At 41.3% G+C, this 19,891-nt stretch overlaps 3 protein-coding genes across 5 annotated transcripts; all 3 read right to left on the reverse strand.

The window, feature by feature from the left end:
- Positions 1 to 9,452, reverse strand: tmsb1 (thymosin beta 1). The gene is made up of 9 exons (XM_078169269.1): positions 9,429 to 9,452; positions 9,133 to 9,244; positions 6,348 to 6,379; positions 5,800 to 5,902; positions 4,037 to 4,068; positions 3,216 to 3,318; positions 2,399 to 2,430; positions 1,987 to 2,089; positions 1 to 467 (listed from the first exon to the last, which is right to left on the reverse strand). The coding sequence occupies exons 2-9, from the start codon at positions 9,230 to 9,232 to the stop codon at positions 427 to 429; spliced, it is 546 nt and encodes a 181-aa protein (XP_078025395.1). The 5' UTR covers positions 9,233 to 9,244; positions 9,429 to 9,452; the 3' UTR covers positions 1 to 426.
- Positions 9,453 to 10,133: 681 nt separating this feature from the next.
- LOC117260688 (solute carrier family 25 member 53-like) lies at positions 10,134 to 12,809 on the reverse strand. Of its 2 annotated transcripts, XM_033632723.2 has the most exons (3): positions 12,699 to 12,809; positions 12,549 to 12,562; positions 10,134 to 12,364 (listed from the first exon to the last, which is right to left on the reverse strand). In XM_033632723.2, exon 3 carries the CDS (start codon positions 12,355 to 12,357, stop codon positions 11,476 to 11,478), a length of 882 nt encoding a protein of 293 aa, XP_033488614.1. In that variant the 5' UTR covers positions 12,358 to 12,364; positions 12,549 to 12,562; positions 12,699 to 12,809; the 3' UTR covers positions 10,134 to 11,475. The 2 variants fall into 2 exon arrangements, with proteins under 2 accessions (XP_033488614.1, XP_033488616.1); XM_033632725.2 differs by lacking the exon at positions 12,549 to 12,562.
- Positions 12,810 to 15,519: 2,710 nt separating this feature from the next.
- On the reverse strand, positions 15,520 to 19,812 carry prps1b (phosphoribosyl pyrophosphate synthetase 1B). Of its 2 annotated transcripts, none has more exons than XM_033633828.2 (7): positions 19,473 to 19,812; positions 18,880 to 19,069; positions 18,033 to 18,131; positions 17,657 to 17,781; positions 17,290 to 17,463; positions 16,924 to 17,083; positions 15,520 to 16,664 (listed from the first exon to the last, which is right to left on the reverse strand). In XM_033633828.2, the coding sequence occupies exons 1-7, from the start codon at positions 19,592 to 19,594 to the stop codon at positions 16,572 to 16,574; spliced, it is 963 nt and encodes a 320-aa protein (XP_033489719.1). In that variant the 5' UTR covers positions 19,595 to 19,812; the 3' UTR covers positions 15,520 to 16,571. The 2 variants fall into 2 exon arrangements, with proteins under 2 accessions (XP_033489719.1, XP_033489720.1); XM_033633829.2 differs by having other exon boundaries at positions 18,886 to 19,069; positions 19,473 to 19,790.
- Positions 19,813 to 19,891: the final 79 nt, after the last annotated feature.

The following is a 19,891-nucleotide window of genomic DNA, read 5'->3' on the forward strand; positions in this document are numbered from 1 at the left end:
AAAAAAAAAAAAAATCTTATGTGTTCTTATGTTATTTATCAGAATACTTCCTGAATGGCAACATTTACAGGGATACTTATGGCATTGTTAACAAAGCAATATATGGATTTCCATTAATACAATATTTAATGATTTTTTTTTCTCAGTTTTAAAGAAAAACAGACCCTGTCAAATCATTATCTTGCTCTGTTCACCCCTTTCTAAACAGCATGGAAAAACTATAATAAAATACATCCAATGCATTATTTAACTTGGGATTACAGGCAGATCTTTCCCCGTAGCATCAGCCCAAACACCATTTTATAATCAAACATGGCGACAAAGAAAACAGGCAGAGGCAGAGGCGATGGACAGGAATCCAAATTGGAGCAAGAGCAGGTAACAGGGCGGGACTCAAAGAGGAGGATCATGGCAGGTACGTTTCAGTTACTTCCCCTCTTTCATGGCTTTCTTCTCTTGTTCAATTTCTGTGGGATCACAGACAGAGACAGAGGTGAGGTGATCAATGTGTAACTGAGGCTGGAGATCAAAGACGAGTCCTGTATTGTTGTCAGGACAAGAAAACAAAGTGATATAGCACTGTGTTTAAACATCATCATCCTATCAATACAAACCCCAACTCTGATATACACACACCACAGAACAATTCTAATCTAAAAGCAGCTGTGTTACATGTTCTACATGTCACCATCTTGGCTTTTTGGAGAGGTTGGAGCTGTGGAGGAGCAGGGGGTGAATCTGACTCACACAGTGGTGAGGCTTTGCAGACAGCCTGTCACTCAAAGTGGCCACACCCTTAGTTATATGTAGCCTTAAGCTGTAATTAACGACAAAGGGTAAGTTATATTAAAAATTCATCCTCGTAAAGTTGTCACGAATGAGGAAATTAGCTATAGAGACGAATACCCTTTTTTGGTACCAGGTTAAACATGTTTGCTTATGCTGTAAAGTTAGGCATTTTAACATGGAGGTCATGGGGATCGACTTGCTTCTTGAGCCAGCCTGAAGTGGCCATTCGAGGAACTGCAGTTTTGGCACTTGTGCGTCGGCTTCTTTTCTCAGCCATGGAGGTTGCCACTTGGTATTTAATGATTCAACAGTGTGTTAGCATGAGGCAGAACATGGAGGAGCTCTCTGGTAGTTGGGTGAGTTCTGGCAGCAGTTGCCTTTCATAATGATTGGCAGGAAGGAGGTGAACTACACAGAACAACGAGCTGAAGAAACCTGGATCAGGGCAGATTTTGGAGAGCACACGTCTCTTCAACAGGCACTGTGTAGGAATTTCTCCCATCCAGTGTTGAGATCGTATATTGCATTCAAACGGATAGCGCACTCTAGCGCCTCACTGTTTCAAATGCGTATTGCAACAACGGTAGCTGCTGTGTACCAAAAAGCTATGATAACATTGATGAAACCATGTCATCCGATACTTCATGGAGTATTCATTCAGGCTCCTACACAGACACACGCGACGCGAGTTGACAAACCCCCTCCTCACCATGCTGGCTGTGTTTACAATGTAGGACTGTTGGGGCGGGTGTAAATCGAAACAAACCAATCACGTCTTGTCTTCTGACAACTGACAAGTGGCTCAACCTCACACACCTCATCCCTCTCCTCCCAACACTGCATCGCTAACAGCACTAACAGCGGCTAACAGCTGTTAGTGGCGCTGTTAGCGCTGCTGGTTGCTAACAGCTGTTAGTTGCTGTTAGCTGTGATTCTCCTTCAGCAGCTCTCTCCACCTGGGAAAGGCTACCTCAGTGTTGACCTTGTTTTTTGAATTAGCCGGTCACGTTGCCTTTTTGCCTTTTTTCAAATGCACCGGCACTTGTGACTAGCCTGCTTGCTGCTGCTTTTCGTCACTCTACCTGCAGGCGGAAACCGGAAACCGACAAGTGAAAACACGAAAGGCGATTCCATATTTCTAAAGTTATTTGTCTCAAAGAACTGAAATTGTTACACATAGTGCCTTTAAACACCTACCCGCCTGAGTTGGAACATGGTTACACTCTTTCGTGCAAGTCTTCTTGAGCTTGTCCTTGCTGCAGTGCTCCACCTCCTGATTGAGTGAGTCTCTGCACGCTTTCTAATGGATAAAAGTGGAAGACAGGAGAAATTATGATTCAATCAAAACACAGATTTTGACTTTTAACAGGGCACGAGAAAATGTTAAAAAGAATAAACAAGAAAGCATGAATGCATGATCCCATTATCATAACAGACATAACAGTGTTCAGTAAGACTGCACAGTTTCTGTTTGTAACACTACAGTGTTGGAGAAATCTATAAAAATCCGAGGCAGAGATGATGGACAGAATTCCTAACTGGAGGAAGAGCAGGTACCAGGGCAGGGCTGAAAGAGAGGACTCATGACTGGCGTGTTTCAGGTACTTGCCTCTTTGATGGCCTTCTTCTCTTCTTCAATGACTGTGATCACAAGACAGACAAGACAGATGCAAAGATTATTAATACATGACTGAGTCTGGGGATTAAAGATTAGTCCTATATTGTTGTCAGGACAGGAAAATAAAGTGATATAACCGTGTTTAAACATAATCATACTATCAATACAAACCCCAACTCTGATGTACACACCACAGAACAATTCTAATCTAAAAGCAGCTGTGAAACCCAATATGTATTTATAATGGATGAAGCCACCAAAAAGTCACTCAGTGGTTTGTGAACTCCCGTTCTGAAGCCTTGAATTTGGCATTTTGGCCGTTACCATCTAAGCTTTTTGGAGAGGTTTGAGCTGTGGACAGCCTGTCACTCAAAGCAGCCACGCACGTAATTATGCAGAATTTTAAGCCTCAATAGAATATAAATGGGTGAGTTATATAAAAATCCAGCCTCGTAAAGTTGTCATGAGGAAATTAGCTGTACAGACCAACACCTTTTTTTGGTACCAGGCTGTAAACATGTTTGCTCATGCTGTAAAGTTAGGCATTTTAATATGGAGGTCTATGGGGATCGAGTTGCTTCTTGAGCCAGCCTCAAGTGGCCATTCGAGGAACTGCAGGTTTGGCACTTTTCAATAGTGTGTTAGCATGAGGCAGAACACGGAGGAGCTCTCTGGTAGTTGGGTGAGTTCTGGCAGCAGTTACCTTTCATAATGATTGGCAGGGAGGTGTTGAACTACACAGAACCATAAGCTGAAGAAACCTGGATCAGGGCAGATTTTTGAGAGCACACTTCTCTTAAACACCTACCCTCCTGAGTTGGAACTATGTTTTTTTCTTGTGTGGAAGTCTTCCTTAGCTTTTTCTGGGAACATTTCTCCACCTCCTGATTGAGTGAGTCTCTGCACGCTTTCTAATGGAGAAAAGTGGAAGAGAGAGCAGAAATGATGGTTCAAATCAAAACACAGATTTTGACTTTCAACAGGGCATGAGAAAATGATAAAAGAATCAATAAGAAAGCATGAACGCATGATCCCATTATCATTTCATTACTCAAGATGTCTGCAGTAAAAACCCAAGCCCAGCCTCAGTTAAAAAACAAAGACAGTACTGGGCTTAACTCTGCTCTGTAAGCCAGTCAACAAGTACCTACTTCATGACCTGCCTGCTGACAATGAACAAACAGCTCCAAAGTGGTGTCATGTTACACTGTTATTTACAGGGGTTTCAGTTCCACAAGAGTGCATACAGAGATCAGAAAGGAAACATGCTGTACTTGAGAACTGATCTGCATTTATGTGTGGTCATTGGAGAGACTAGGAAAATATGAAATGCACACAAGGGCCAAAGAAGCAAGCAACAGGGAAGTGTATGGAAAATACTCCAGTTTTGCGGGGAATGCTTGTGCATGGGGAAAAAGTTTGATAAGGATGTAACATTTCTCCAGTAGATGTAAGATCTAAGCAAGACTATGTTTTCTGAACGGTTTCTGCTTGTAACACTACAGCTGTGGAGAAATTTATGGAAAACAGAGGCAGAGATGATTGACAGAATACCTAACTGGAGGATAAACGGGTAAGAGGGCAGAGCTGAAAGGGAAGAATAATGGCAGTGGTGTTTTAGGTACTTACCTCTTCAATGGCTTTCTTCTCTTCTTGTATTACTGTTGATCACAAGAGAGACAGACAGAGACAAAGATGAGGTGATTGATCTATAAGTTGAGGAAGACTCATCAACAGTCAACAAAGATTAGTCCTGAATTGCTGTCAGGACAAGAAAACAATACTAATAAAGCACTATCATCCTTCAGAAATCAATCAAAACCCCAACTCTGATGTACACACCACATAACAATTACACTCTAAAGCAGCTGTGTCACATCTGCAAGGCAGCGAGTAAGATTTGACTATGTAGCAGCTGGTGCGACAGATGGTTTCACTTGTGATTTTGGCTTTGTTACTAATAACATGCCAGAACTGCCAGTTGACGGACAGGTTTCTCTTCTCTCAGTTTCTCTCTATATCATCATAATAATAATAATAATAATAATAATAATAATAATAATAATAATAATAAGTGCACTGATGGGAGTGCAAATAATTTTAGAGGTATAGGGCCCTACTCTGGTAGGGCTGTAGTCAACCAAAGAAAATCTTGGTCGACTAAAGTCGTACATAATCTTCAACTAATCGATTAGTTGGGGGGGGATCTGCATGTTACTTGTACTTGTGTGGTGGTGTGTCTGTGTCACTCTGCAGTTACACCTCCAAAACGCTAGTCGGCAGTGGAGGACTGTGATAAGTGCTGTAAAGTTTAGCTGATTTAAAATACACATTAAGTATGGCTTAATGGGGACACACAAGTACGCAAATTGGTTTCACTATAAATCGCAGAACTGACAAACACTTGTCTTTATCTGGATACATTTCCCCCACCAATACAACATGCTAACATTATTAGCACAAGTCTATGGCATTTTACATTGTATAAATTAGCCTAGTGTCTAGCGATCTTTTCTTCTTCTCATATGAAACCAGGGACAACAGCAACATTTAACAAAGGTAACGGCACTCAATGTGGCTAACGTTATTAGCGCCAGCCATATGGCATTTTACATTGTATAAATTAGCCTAGCGACGAGCGGAGATTTCCTCTGCTCATATGTAGACAGGATAAATCCCGAAGTACAAGTCCCTGAAGGATAAATCACACACAAGACTTAAAATGCTATTTTTGTGGAGGTTTTACTGTCTTCACAATTTATTGTTTCTTATCTGTGAAATACAAGTAAATACAAACTTGCAAGAGACACATGAAAATACTGTCAAATTAAATGCGACAAAGGCAGACCTGATTATAATAGTGGAAAAAGATATTAGTCAACCCCTACTACTGTAATATACTATGTAATGTTTATTATCATTACATTTCAACTCATACTTTATCTTATATTCTGTACTATACTGCACTGTACTACAGACCTACCTAAGTGGCGGCCCATGATTAAAAAAATAGTGAGTTTGCCACAATAAACCCTTGGAACTTATGCCATAATAAATTCTGATAACCGCAGAGTGCTTCTGTGCGCTTGGCCTATTTAAATTTATGGTCTTGTTTTTGTTCATGATTAGACTTCTTTTGCAACGTAGCAAAATATGAGCTCTGAAAATGAGGTGAAATGTTGTGTCAAGTGTACATACATTATGAGAATAATGAACAATAGAGTTGTGCTATCATACTGTAGTGTTAATATGTTAAACACTCAAGAATATTGCTATTATGTTGCTTTATTTGAACAGACAAGGCTAAGTTTCTTTACTGAATCACAATATTATTCTGGTGTATGCCGTTTACATACATACTAGACTTTATTATATTATTCTTGAACACCTACCCTCAACAGTTGGAAGAGTGTTTTTTTCCTTCGTGTCAACCTTGTGTAGGGTTTCCTCTTTAAAAGTTGCCACCCCTTGATTGATCTGATCCTTGCAACATTTCTAATGGTATTAAGTAGGAGAGAGAGCAGAAGTTATTATTTAAATCAAAACACAGATTTTGAGTATCAACAGTACATGAGAAAATGTTCAAAGAATGCAGGCAAAATCATGAAGGCATGATCCCATTATCATTTTACCCCTCAAGATGTTGTCTGCAGTACAATCCCATACAGATAAACAAATCAAGCAAACTGCTGGGAAGTTAAGAGCATAGCTGGAAAAGGAAATGCTTCAGTTATGAGGGGAAAGAGAATCTGCATGTGAAAAAGGTTTGATGAGCACATAAGTTTCCCAGAAGATATAAGATTGAATCAAGATGACCATGTTCTCTGCACAGGTTCACAGAAAACAGAGGCAGAGGCCGAAATGATAGGCAGGATTCCTAATAGGAGGAAGAGCAGGACTAAAAGAAAGCAGTTATGACAGGTGTTTTGTCGGTACTTTCCTCCACTATGGCTCTCTTCTCTTCTTTAATTGCTGTGTGATTACAAGAGAGACAGAGACAAAGATGAGGTGCTGAATGTATAACTGAGACTGGCAATCAAAGATTAGTCCTATATTGTTGTCAGGACTGTGTTTAAACATCATCCTCTTTATTAAATCAGTTTGAAACCCCAACTCTGATGTACACACCCTAAAATAATTATAATCTTAATCTGGAGTGCAAATAATTTAAGAGGTGCTCTAGTAATTCAGCACTGCACTTCCACAACATTGGGAATGTTACAACAGACACAGTAAAAAATGAACTGTCAAGATCAAAGCTATAGTGGCTCCAAAAGCTCCAAAAACACTACACCCTACATTTCCCATAATGCAACTCAGTGGCATATTTTATAAGTTAAATGTCTGCTTGATAAACACCCACATCATTTAAACTCCACACATTCCCAGTTTGTGACACAGGCCTTCTGTGAAAATGTGTAGTCTTCAAGTGTAACCTGATAACTGTGATGACATCACTCTGACATCATCAGATTAGGACACCTCCCTTCGGAGCCACAGTAGACACTACAGAGTGGTTTTCACAGGCTGTATACTCGTTATGACAAGTCAGCTTAATGTGTAAAACAGTGCCCATTAACTACTACTGCTACTACTACATGAAGCCATAAAAGTAACTGTAGCCTTGAATTTGTCAGGGTGTGGCACAGAAGAAAATAAACTTTGAAAAGAACAAAGATATGAGATCAGTAAAATGATTACACTTTAGTAGGAACTTTATTTAGTTAAAGAAATAATTCAACGCTAGTAAGATGTCTTCTCATAAAGCTGGGCTGTCTATGCAGTAAAAACATGCAAGTACTTTTAACACTGGAGCTACATGATCAGAGAAAACAAAGGAAAGGGGCTGTGGCATGTCCGTTTGCTCAAGAGTTAGCTAACCTACAACTACTGGAACGCACTGTGCTGCACCGGACCAATAAATCCTCCCGCTGGTGGGTGATGTAATGCAAGCTTGTCTGTTATAAATTTTACAGAATAGTGATATTTACAGGACAAATGTAAATGCTAAAATATAGTTTAACAGTATCTCAAGTAGAGTAATGCAGCATTATGTATCTTACGTTACATCAGCATCCACGCCCAGGTCAAAAGACTCTGCAGTGTTTATGGATATTTACTGACTCCAGCTCTGATCGGCTCCATTTAGCAGTGATGGAGCGGATATGCTAATTTTAGCCCCTTTGCTGGCACAATGCAATGACAGGCTGCCACAGAATACAGGCTGTCTCCATCCAAGCAGCGCTACAACATTGTTTCAAATTTAGCCTGCACAGTTTTCTAGCTAGTCTATGACATCAAATGTGACACACCAAAAAACAAAACAAAACAAAACAAAAAAAAAAGTCAAAATTTTTGCTTTAAATTAAGGTAACACTGGCAGTAAAAGACCCACATTGTGCCAAAGCAATGTTCAACACAGATTCCTCCTTTAACTGCAAAAATATCATCAACATCCTGAGAGAGAATGCGATTAAAGCTGACATGCACCAGCAGAGATACCTGCTTCAGTGCTAATACTGAGGGTACCTGTGGTCAGACTGACAAAGAGCAGGAGTTGAACAGCAGGAAGCCTCTCAGCTTGTGGAAGGAGTGGATGATTTTGCCACACTTTGACATTAACTCCCCCCTTCCTGCTGTTTCATGGCACACCAGATCTGAGGCGAGGCTTTACTTCCTGTTCACTGTATCACCTGGGCCTCTAATTCATTGCGCTATCCAACTTAGAGCCCTCCCACAGCTCTACAAAGCATAAAGCTTAATAAAAAGAGATGATTAAAGACAGTGGTCTGACAGTGCTAAATATGTCAGGGAATCCAAAGGTAAATTCACCAAGTATAAAATAAAACACAGATACTATTGGACACCAGCCAGGCTGCATAGGATGGGTTTATCATCTAATAATTTATGTTGGGAATACCAGGAAGAAACTGACACTTTTTTCTTTCCACACTGTATTTGGGATTGTCCACTTATTCTGCCCTTTTGGAGTAAAATTCTTAGACACATGAGTAAATGGCTAGGGAAGACATTGCCAGTGTCTCCCAGACTGTGTTTACTGGGGGACAGATCACAAGTGCATAATGTGTCAAGGGATGAATTCACTACAGCTGCTAGAACTATACTCAGGTACTGGAAGTCAACCAAGCTTCCAGAGGTAAAAGAATGTGTCAACTACTTGATAAAAACAGCCTCTTATGAATCAGCATTGACTAGGATGACTAACTGTGCTAAAGGACCAATCTGAAGAGTTTATGTATATCTATTATTTTCAGTCAGTTTAAATGTGTTTATTTATTCAAATTTGATTGTATTACTTTGACTGTTTTCTGTTGGATTGAAACTGGTGCTGTACCCCCTCTTGTATTGATCTCTATTATCCTGTTTGTATTATTTTTATTAGTCACGATTGATGTCTCATTTGACAGCTAGAACCATCTTGTCCACCCTACAATAAAAAATTGAATTATATATGAAGATTAAAAATAAAAAGACAGAGGTCTTTTATTACACAAAAGGGGGTGGGGTTATGTCTTCCCACTCAACAGGCTGGCATTAAGTGGAACAAGTAGCTGGGTGTGTATAGGTGGTTAATCAGTAACACAGTGTTTGCAATTGCCTTTCTTAATGACAGGCAGGGAGCAGTTGAACTATGCCGCGCAAGGAGCTGGATCAAGGGCACATGGTGCATAGATTTTGTACTGAGAGCATACTCAAACACTTACTTTCAACATCTGGAAGAGAGTTTTTTTCTTCGGTTTCAATCTTCTTCAGCGTTCCCTTGTCAAAGTCCACCACCCCCTTGACTGCTGCCTTGTCGCACATTTTGGGAGATTTCTAATGGAGTAAAGTGGGAGAGAGTGAGCCAAAAAAAAAAAAAAAAAAAAAAAATTCACATACAAACACTTTTTTTTTTTTTACCCATCAACAGGGCATGAAAAAATGTTAACATGGACGAAAAGCATCCATTAACATGACATCACTCAGTATGTTGTCTGCAGGTATACAAACCAAGCCCCACCTCAGCCAGGAAAAAGCCTGGACTGGGGTGAACTCTGGAGTTATGTAAGAGTCACATGAACTACACACAAACATACAGGACTGAGGAATGCAGCGCTTTTAGACAGACTATCTCTACACACCACATAACATAAAGTGTAATCAACCCAACAGTGGTCGCACTGCAGTGGAAAGTTCATGGCCTAGACCAGAAACGTCGAATAACGCCCACACGCATTTTTTTAGACATAAAAACAATCACTCAACACTGATGATGATGTTTGCATTATATTCCAATAATAAGTCGTCTTTTTCAAGGCACAAACTGTTAAAGAGCGGAGTTGAGAATAAGTTTTACCTGGTGCAGAGATGCGTTGTGTCCTTCGCAGGTAAAATGCGTTCGTGTAAAACGTTCAAAGCAAACAACGATTTAAGTAGAGACAACACGCCCTTGTGCTCTGGCTCTCATTGGCTCCCAAAGTTCATGAGAAAGAATTTTGATTGGACACACTTGATTCCTGACTTCCCTGAAATATTACACGCTGCTCCGTTTTGGCACAGCTGCCCCCCTCCCAGTGGAAGAATGCACATAGAGGATGTGGATGATTTCACCTTTTAAGCTTTACCACAGTGCCATCTGGTGGGCTAGTTATGGTATGACACGGAATGACAACAATTCAAACCATAGGGAAACAGCAGACACATCATAGAAACCACTTGAATTCATGACCAATAATATCAATTTATTAATGCACTTTGAGGGAAATAAGCCTGTATTCAGCAATATTTATTACATAGTGTTATTCTGTGTTTATTTCACAGGCATAGTTGAGGTTACAGACAGTCACCTGACATTTTTCTTTCACAGTCAAACAGTTACAGTTTCATTTAATGGGCTACATTGTGAATTTAACAAATTTATCTATTCCATCTACTGACTTACTCATCCTGGACGGGTAGTACAGTGCTACATAGCATATTAGTTTCTGGCTAATGTATCCTGCATATCTGCGCAGACATAGGGAGAACATGCAAGCTCCACACAGAAAGGTCCCACCTGGCAGACAGATGCTTGCCCTGGGCCACTGTGATCTGTCTTACTTGTTCTAGTCCTTTGCTTCATGTGAAATATCTATATCATCCAATAATAAAATAATGTCTTGACAATTCCCCTTGAACATGCATCCATCTCCCTTATGTACCTGAAAGGAAATTCCACGGCACTTTCGTTGGGGGACGTCCAAAAGACAGATCAAGATCAAGCAGAGGCTGACCTTTAATCCCTCATATGGGTCCAACCCTAAAATTATGGATATTTTTTCATATTGACACCAGTTTTGTTAGATCCTGTCTGGCTGGTTAAAATCAACACCCCCAATTTTAACATGGGGTTTCTGTTACAAGTTATAATCTCCAAACTGAGATAACCCTGACAGGAACATCAGAGTTCGGAGAACTTCCTAATGGCTGAGGGATCTAAGTTGCTGATCACATTATCCAACTTCCCTTGTTTGAGTCTGGCTGGTAACCTTTGTTGGAGGTCATCATGGCCCATTTCTTTGCTTTCATTTCCTCTTTCTATATGTACATAAAAGCAGAAATGCCCTAACATACTTGGAAAAAAAAGCAAAGCTACTCCAGAGCTACAGAGGACATTATACTGTTTTCATATCATAAGTAGTGTGTCTTATGATAAGTAAACTGATTTTGATGAGTTAAAATGGAGAAGTTCTCCTTCAAGACAGTAAAAATACAAGGCATCTGTGATTCAGCACCATATTTCTATTATTGTTATATTTAACTTTGGTTCATGATAAATACTCGCCCACCACTGCAGAGACGGAAGTTCAAGTCCTTGCAGTGGTGCCTTCAACTTCCTTGTGCATTGTGACGCACATGATTGGCTGTTAACTCACCAGGAAAACAGTGAGAGTTAGCTGTGATAAGGAGTAGGCTACAACACAAGAGGGAAAAATAAACTTACACAAAAATCAGTGTAAAATAGTTGCACGGCTTTCTGGATGATAGATAATACATACAATCAAACCAACATTTTTAACCGCGTCCCTTCACCCTGAACGTTTCTGCTGCCTGTCATAGATAGCTGTGGCGATACCCCATGTAATGCATGATCTCAGAATAACCAGAGAACCTCCTCTGTACAACAGAGCCACACTCCGCTGCCGAGATTCCCACAGCATCCTCCAACAAGCCATTACCCCCTTCGCCTCCCCTCCCACCTGCGCCTGCATGTTTGCCACTAGCACAGACAGAGGGTAAAGAGTCAAGCTGATTGCCATGGAGGTCAGCGTCCCTGAGATGAAGGAGGAAACCACCGGAGAGAGGCCCTGTCCCTCCACGACAGCACACACCGGCCCCTTCAGGCCAAAATAAAGGGAGCTGCCGAGAGCATTGCGGGCTGTGATGGGCAGCAGGGCTCTGTAGAAGCCCAGGGCTGGGGTCTGGGCCTGCAGCCTGACAAGAACGCTCTTCAGGGTGGGTAGATGGCGGTCGTTTTGGCCATTTTGCAACACATTCTGGACGCGCTCGAAGGGGGTGAAAACCACAGCTTCTACCATACCTGCACCAAACCCAGCCAGAGCAGGCAGGGCAGAGGTGGAGAGGACATTTTGGGTCGACAGGGAGAGCTGGTGGAGGAGGGTATCCTGAAGGCCAAAGAGCAGCGTGCCATTGAGGGTCCTCATCAGTAATGGTGGTGCCACACCCCTGTACAGCTTTACAGGTCCCTCTTTATAGAGTTGTCCCACTGCCTGGTGGACTGGGGTGTTGTGGATTTGTTGACGGAACACAATTTTGTACACAGGGAAGACGATGAGGGTGGGGAGGGTGGATAGCAAGCTGGAGGTCCCTCCATGCAAGTAGCTGTGAAAATGCACCACTGTGTCCCTGAGGCCCTCTTCATCTTGTTTATGGTCAGGACTTCCTGCCATCCTTGAGCTGAGTAAAAATTGAATCACAAATCACTTCAGTGTAGTCCTGATGCAAGGCAGTCATACTGATACTGACAGTTAAGACAGAAAACCACAGCAAATCATATTGCACTTAAAAATTCACGAATGAAATATATGAATTATAGTTTGTAATCAGAAATAAAATGCAAAATCAGATTAATTTTACATACCTAGTCAGCTGTCACTAGAAAAAAGACACAACAAGAGATATTTAACCCGTAGTGTCTACCCTGATTTTCCTCCGTTCATTGTTGGAAGTTAAAGGCAGCACAGGCGTCTATTGTCCATCTCCAACGCTGCACGTGCAGACAGCTACTTACCGGAAATTGGTCCTGTAACGATGGCAACACGTTTCTCTCGTTTCCACCCGAATAAAATGCCAAAACCGGTCCGACAATGTGTAACGGTACCAAGATGACACGGCGCACTAGGCATTAATATGCCGGTGTCCGTAATAGGCCCGCCTCTTCTAGAATAACTATTTGTCAAGATGGTCTTACGTCACGAGGTTGGTGATTGGTTGTTTTGCCTATCAATCAATGTGTTTACTTGAACAGGGGTGCATTCAACGTGGGAAAAAGAAGACAAAAAGAAGACATATCAGGCATTTTTTCAGAATATACTACTGCAGTTTTTATCCTAATGACATGCAGGAATTTTTAGTGTCTTTGCGTTTTGAACTACTGACGTCACAGGTCTGATAAATACATGAATATATTTTGATTTTTCATACTTTAAATTTCACTGATGTATTGTAATGCCTGTAATTTTTTCAGTCTAAATGCAGTTATGAAGGCTTGTCCACACTCCCAGGAATTAAATTCTGGTATGGAAACACTGAATAAAATATAGACTTGTAGTTGTAGCATGTATGTCATGTATACATATACAGTGGTGGAAAAAAGTTTTCGGACACCCCATGCATTTGTGAAATATTGCATTAAGAATCACTCTTAGGTCTTCAAGTGCAATTTCTTTTAGTACAGTCACAGCCAAAATACTAAATAAATCCTAAAAAAGCCATTAAAAACTTAAAATTGATTGGTTCCATAAAAACACATAAGAAATTTTGAGTATTGGGTCATTTTGGTACCAGTGATGAAGGTCGTTCTTTTTTATTAAAAGACACCATTTTTGTTGCCAAGCTTCGTGTCTACATAAAGCCAGCACATTTGAAAGTTCTTCAGACACAAAAATGGCTAAAACAAGGAACCTAACGCAGGAAACACGCCTGAAGATAAAGATTCTCAGCCAGGAAGGATACAGCTGCCGCCAGATAGCCAGAAAGTGCAGATGCAGTCCTTCAGCAGTTGGATACACTCTGCAGAAATACAGACGAACCAACAGCTTGGAAGACAAACCAAGATCTGGGCGTCCAAGGGTTTCCTCAGCAAGAAATGACCGCATCCTGATCCGCATGTGCAGGCAAAACCGCTGAATGACATCACAGGAGCTTCAGCAGCAGTGGTCAAACCAAACTGGTGTCCAGTGTTCCACCCGCACTGTACATGGCCGACTTTTAGATCATGGCTTAAGGTCCTACAAGGCTATAAAGAAGCCCCTGATCAATGAGAGACAGAGGTTAGTCCGGCGTCGTTGGGCCCAGGCACACAAGAACTGGACAGCCAGGAATTGGAAGAAGATTTTGTGGTCAGATGAGTCCAGTTTCCAGCTTTATCTTCCTCCTACTAATGTGAGGGTACGCAGAAGGCCAGGCGAAGCATTATCTCCAGCATGTACAGTACCTACTGTCAAGCATGGTGGAGGCAGTATCATGGTTTGGGGATGCATGAGTGCTGCTGGTGTTGGTCATCTCACTGTCTGTGATGGCACATTGAACTCTACCAAGTATTGTACCATTCTCAAAACCCACATGCTCCCTTCTGCGCGTGCACTGTTCCGTCAAGGTAAAAACTGGATGTTTCAACAAGACAATGCCCCTTGTCACACATCCAAGGCCAGTAGAACTTGGCTGCAGGAGCACAGTATCCAGGTCTTAGAGTGGCCAGCTCAATCCCCGGACATAAGCCCCATTGAAAATCTGTGGTGGATTATCAAAAGGTCTGTTTCAAAGCATAAACCAAAGAATTTAGAAGAATTAAAAGCAGTAATTCAAGAAGAATGGGACAAGATTACCCCTCAACAGTGTGAAAGGCTTGTGGGGAACATGCCAGCCTGGATTAGAGCTCTACTACGTGCCAATGGCAGGACTACTAAATATTAATTTGATGATGTGATGGTTTATTTTTTGTTCAGTTTTGAACACATTCTGTTATTTGTTGACCTTGATACCGACAATGTTGAGAACTGACATATTGAAACTGTCAAGAATTTAGTTTTGTTCATTTTTCTTGTAAACAATAAACAAAAAAATATAATTTGTATTTGTTTGTATCTGTCTAATGCAGCCACACCTTTTGAAACACAAAAAAGATTTTTCCACAAATATTTCATGATAATATTTGAGATTGTGTAAAATTTTAAGGGTGTCCGAAAACTTTTTTCCACCACTGTATATGTAGGACATTATGTCATTGGCCTTCTCCAAGGGCCAAGAGACTGCAAATGAAAGTGTGGCTTTACACACTACAATATATGTACTGTGCATTGTCCTTGTTAATTAATTAATTGATAGAAATGGTTAAATGTTCACAAAGTACCTGGCAAATCTTGAAAAAATGGGAATTTGAATTAAATACTACAACTGAAGATAATGTATGGGAAGATCTGTGAGCAAAGTGTCATCAAGGAATCAATAGTCAATTATGGAAAGAGCTGACTAGAAAATAAAAATCAGATATTTTAATACTCCCCTCATCATCCAGTCATATATGAAAGAAACTTCATTGGCAGTGTGTTGGAGAAATTGGGGAAAAAATTGGGATCATGCGCATTTCTTTTGGGACTGCCCAATAATTCATGGCTTCTGGGGAGGCATTAAAAATGAAATTGACAATATCATGAAGGTAGATGTCCCGCTAGACCCATTCGTATTTTTATTACGAGTTATACCTAAAGACAGATATAGCACAGATCAGAGGTATACACTGAGGATACTCTTACTGATTGCCAAGAAAATGATGACATTGAAATTGATGGTATGATGCATAAATACCAATAAAACAAACCCGAACTGCCAGGTTTAAGATTTTACGCATATTTAATTTTATTAAGAACACATCCTCAGATAACTAGTGCATTCACTCTACTGAGTAAACACACAGGTTTGGAATATGCACATAAATGACAAATCCTTCCTCCAGACATACAAAATAAAAGAGCAAAATGAAAAACAATAAAATTGCAGGTGAACATTTCTGAAGGAAGCTCCAGCCTGCAGAGACCCCAAACTAAAAACCCCACAGCTTCTCTATAGAAACACCTTCATCTCTGAACCTCAAAGGGTAAACCCTGGACACTGGGCAAACCCCACTCAATGGAGGGCACCTCAAGAGTTGAAAGAAACAATCCAGAACATCTTTCACAGCCTGATAAGACACGTCAAAGTTCTTCATCCAGCGAGGAAATAAACGCAGCTAGATAACAGCGGGGCGGGAAAGGATAAGACTGGAGGAAGAAGTCATTCCATTTCAGACTGTTGAGGCACTCTTGGTTGAGTGGAGCTTCAGTGGCACTGTAAACTAGTTCAATACACATTCACTTCATTAATTATAATAATCTTTCAAACAGCAGAGGACACAGGAGCAACATGAAATACTACACTCATTCATTGTAACAAAAAGCACTGTAACAGCTTCATATGGCAGATGCTTCTCCTGACCACTGGAACCTGCCAGGGATATTTATATAAGCTCTTTGACACCAGATTTCAACGACTCCTGCGGAGGTGGAATGGTCAGGAGAAACTCTGTACTGACATGTTATGTAAGGGGAGACAAGTTCACGGTGGATAAACACTTATTTATCCAAGTACAATAAATACGCTGGCCTAAATTGGTAGCTTGTGATTGCTTTGGTGCCCAGACATGACGGGACACTGCTCGAGGAGGAAGGGAGTCAAGTGAGTGGGGTCAGCATTAGTAACAGACATGACAGTTCATTCTTCTTTTTTTTTTTTTTTTTTTTCACGGTTAGTTAGCAGAACATCTTTGCTAATGGTTGTGTTTGGATGGGGGATTTCCCTCTTCTCTTATTTGGTGTAACAGCACACGGGAGATAGTAAACACCTTTTGTTACAAGGGGACGTGGCTGAACAGGTATGACACAGACTCGCCGTTGTGAGTTCTACGGATGGCCTCTGCGAGGATCATGGAGATGTCAATAACCTGGAGGGACAGAGGATGGGATGTAGTAAATATAACTAGACTGGATGATGACTATTTGCAAGTAATTTATCAAGCAAAAATACCATTTTTTTTAAAAGAAATTAGTTGTTGCATATTACTTTAAATACAGATAGTTTTTATTTAGTCTTATGTTTTACTACTCACTCTGGGCTCTGAAGAAGTGCCTTTTTTGACATTGAAAAGACATGGATAATGAAAAATATTAGTTGTAGTCTTCCATTAAATGCTGTATTCTGACCTGTATTTTGGGACAATGCTTCATCTTCTCCTCCTGAGGGATTGTATTGGTGACCACCACAGCTTCAAAGCAAGCATTGTTGATGCGCGAGATGGCTGGGCCAGAGAAGATGCCATGGGTTAGGATGGCGTACACCTTGGTGGCACCTGCAGAAATGAGTCTAGGGGGAGAGACACAGTATAATCCATTACATATCACTATGACTGGATACATCCTGGAACACAGGTCTCTAAATGAAATTCAATAGGGATCTCTTTCTAAGTTAGTTTGACATCAGGACCACAGAAAGCCGGGGCGACTGCCTGTGGTCAAGTCTTATGTTTACTCGAAAGTTGTCTACCACTATAGGGGAATAAAGGGGCTTACTTGTCAGCGGCATGACAGATTGTGCCGCATGTGTCAGCCATGTCATCCACTAGAATGGCGACCCGATCCGTCACATCGCCGACAAGAACCATGCGGTCCACCTCGTTTGCCTTTTTCCTCTCCTTGTGAATAAGGGCAAAGTCCACATTCAACCTGTCTGCTATTGAAGTGACCCTGCAAAGGGAAAGAGTAATGTTCACGAGTTAGAGCCGGTGTGCATGCCAAAGTGTATAAAGCTGTACATGCACACGTCAAATCAAGGCCTTGTGAGAGATAAGGAAAGCAAACAAAATTTAATCTTAAATAAATTCCAGAGGAGATGTTCAAGGGTAGATCACAAACAGTATGGCAAGTGGCACTGGCATACCTCTTAGCTCCTCCTGCGTCAGGTGAGACAATAGTACAGTTTTTCCACTCAGGGATGTTCTCCTTGATCCATTTCAGCACAGCTGGCTCTGCATACAAGTTATCGACGGGGATATCAAAGAAACCCTGGGAAAAGATAAAATATATTTGGACTGGGGTTACAGGAGCATAACATGTACTGCCTACTAGAAAAAACAAATACAAGGCTCATATTTCTCTCTGTCCTTTGTTGACCTTTGTCCTCTGTTGTTGATATAAACTTAAGTTTATGAAAATCAGGTTTGCAATGTAGGTAAAAGTACTACCCAGGGGGCAGATTAATGACAGGGTAGTGAATAAGATGCACTTCTGTTCAGGTCTGCTTTTGTGTTGCTCACCTGTATCTGAGAGGCATGCAAGTCCATAGTGATGATATGGTCAGCGCCTGACACCGACAACATGTTGGCCACCAACTTGGCAGAGATAGGAGCGCGGCTCTGCAGTGAAAATAGATCTCTTCAGTCACATGGAATAAGTGAACTGGCAAGCATGGCTTGTTGCTAAAAATATCTCTCAACTGAGATCTTAGCTATTAGGTAAAATTATACCACACAAATGTTAGAATATTTTAGACTCTAGACCTCAAAGTTAATAATACAAATATATTTCAGCTTGACAATTGATACTGTAAATATTTTAAGTATACTACAATGGGTGATGTGCATAAAGCACCAGTATGTACATAGGATGACTAAGCATATAGAAGCGTTCAGATCTCATTTCGCTCAGCTACAACAGTCAAATTAGCTCAGAGTGAACATGTTAGGCTCCATTGCAATATGGGTTTTAATATAGGAAAAATACACTGATCACTATATAACTAACTTAACAACTTAACAAAACACTGGCTATCTAGTCTTACATTACAATAATTCAAGTTTAGATTCAGCAGTAAAAATTGTAAAACATTCCACTCATGCAAATGATGCAATGTCACTAAAATGTTTAATGAGAGTAAATAAAAGGTACATAGCAAATAGCTATGAGCTAAAAACAACGGAGTTGGGAAGTGCAGTTGGTTCAGCAAAGCATACAGAACAAGGGAAAGGAAAACAAACCAAAAAAAAGAAAGGAAAGCAAATATGCCTTGTTGAGTGGTTACTGATGGACATGGCTGCAGGCTTCTTGTCATGATGTTGGGACTGCAAATGGCATGACAGAAGTAATTAGACAGATATCCCTCACCCCCACCTTGTCCTTCTTGTCCTGCCGGGCGTAGGGGAAGCAGGGGATGACAGCCGTGACCCTGGAGGCAGAGGCAATCTTGCAGGCGTTGATCATGATCAGCAGCTCCATCAAATTGTCATTGATCTCCCCACAGCCACTCTGCACGATGTAGACATCTTCCCCACGTACGCTCTCCCCTATCTCCACACTGGCAGGGGACAAAGGTGACAGGACAAACAGCACTTAGTACCATTTAAAACACCATGGTGACACATGAGACAGAGTAAACAATGGCGTGTGATGTGGACACGGGTTAAACTGGAGAAACAAGCAGCATGTCGAGTCAGAAACTGCAGTCTCAATACGATATGTGACGTTATATGTGTACAATTGGGGCAGCTGAGGTGGCCTTGACCAGCCAGGTTGTTAGTTAGCATGAGTTCTCAGCCATGCGTGGACTACAAGTTCCTAACAACACTGCGCGGCAAATTTCACCGTGACACCACGTTTCTAATTAAATAACGTAACATGTCTCTTGGCTATAATATTTGCCAAATCAGGTACACCTCTGACCATGAGCTCATTTAAAGTCGCCACAACAGCAAACTCACCATGTTTCTTGGTTGCTAAATTTCTTCGTAACAACCTTCCCCAGCTCGAGACCCAGGCGGTCAGCTATTTTCTGAGACAGGTCCGGATGTGAGCTACCGCTGAATATTTTGATATTCGGCATTTTGTTGTGGTCCAGGGCGTCGTTTATTCCGAGGTGGCAGCGGCAGCGAGCTGCTGTCGAGTCAGGAGAGTCGAAATGTCCACGACAACCACTGGGAATTGGTCAACAGTTGATGAGCAACTCTTCTCTAGCTATACTGTGTTCCCTACCTATCCACCATTATGTCCCACACAGCACGCGTGCGACTCTTCCTCCCGTGCCGGCGCGCACGTATTCACTTACGTTTCGCCGCGCTGACGTCATTCCGGGAAGAGGAGCTCAGAAAAGGGCACGTGGACGAGAACTATTAATAATCCT

The sequence above is a fragment of the Epinephelus lanceolatus genome, chromosome 7 (genome assembly GCF_041903045.1).
Source record: "Epinephelus lanceolatus isolate andai-2023 chromosome 7, ASM4190304v1, whole genome shotgun sequence".
Lineage (NCBI taxonomy): Eukaryota > Metazoa > Chordata > Actinopteri > Perciformes > Serranidae > Epinephelus > Epinephelus lanceolatus.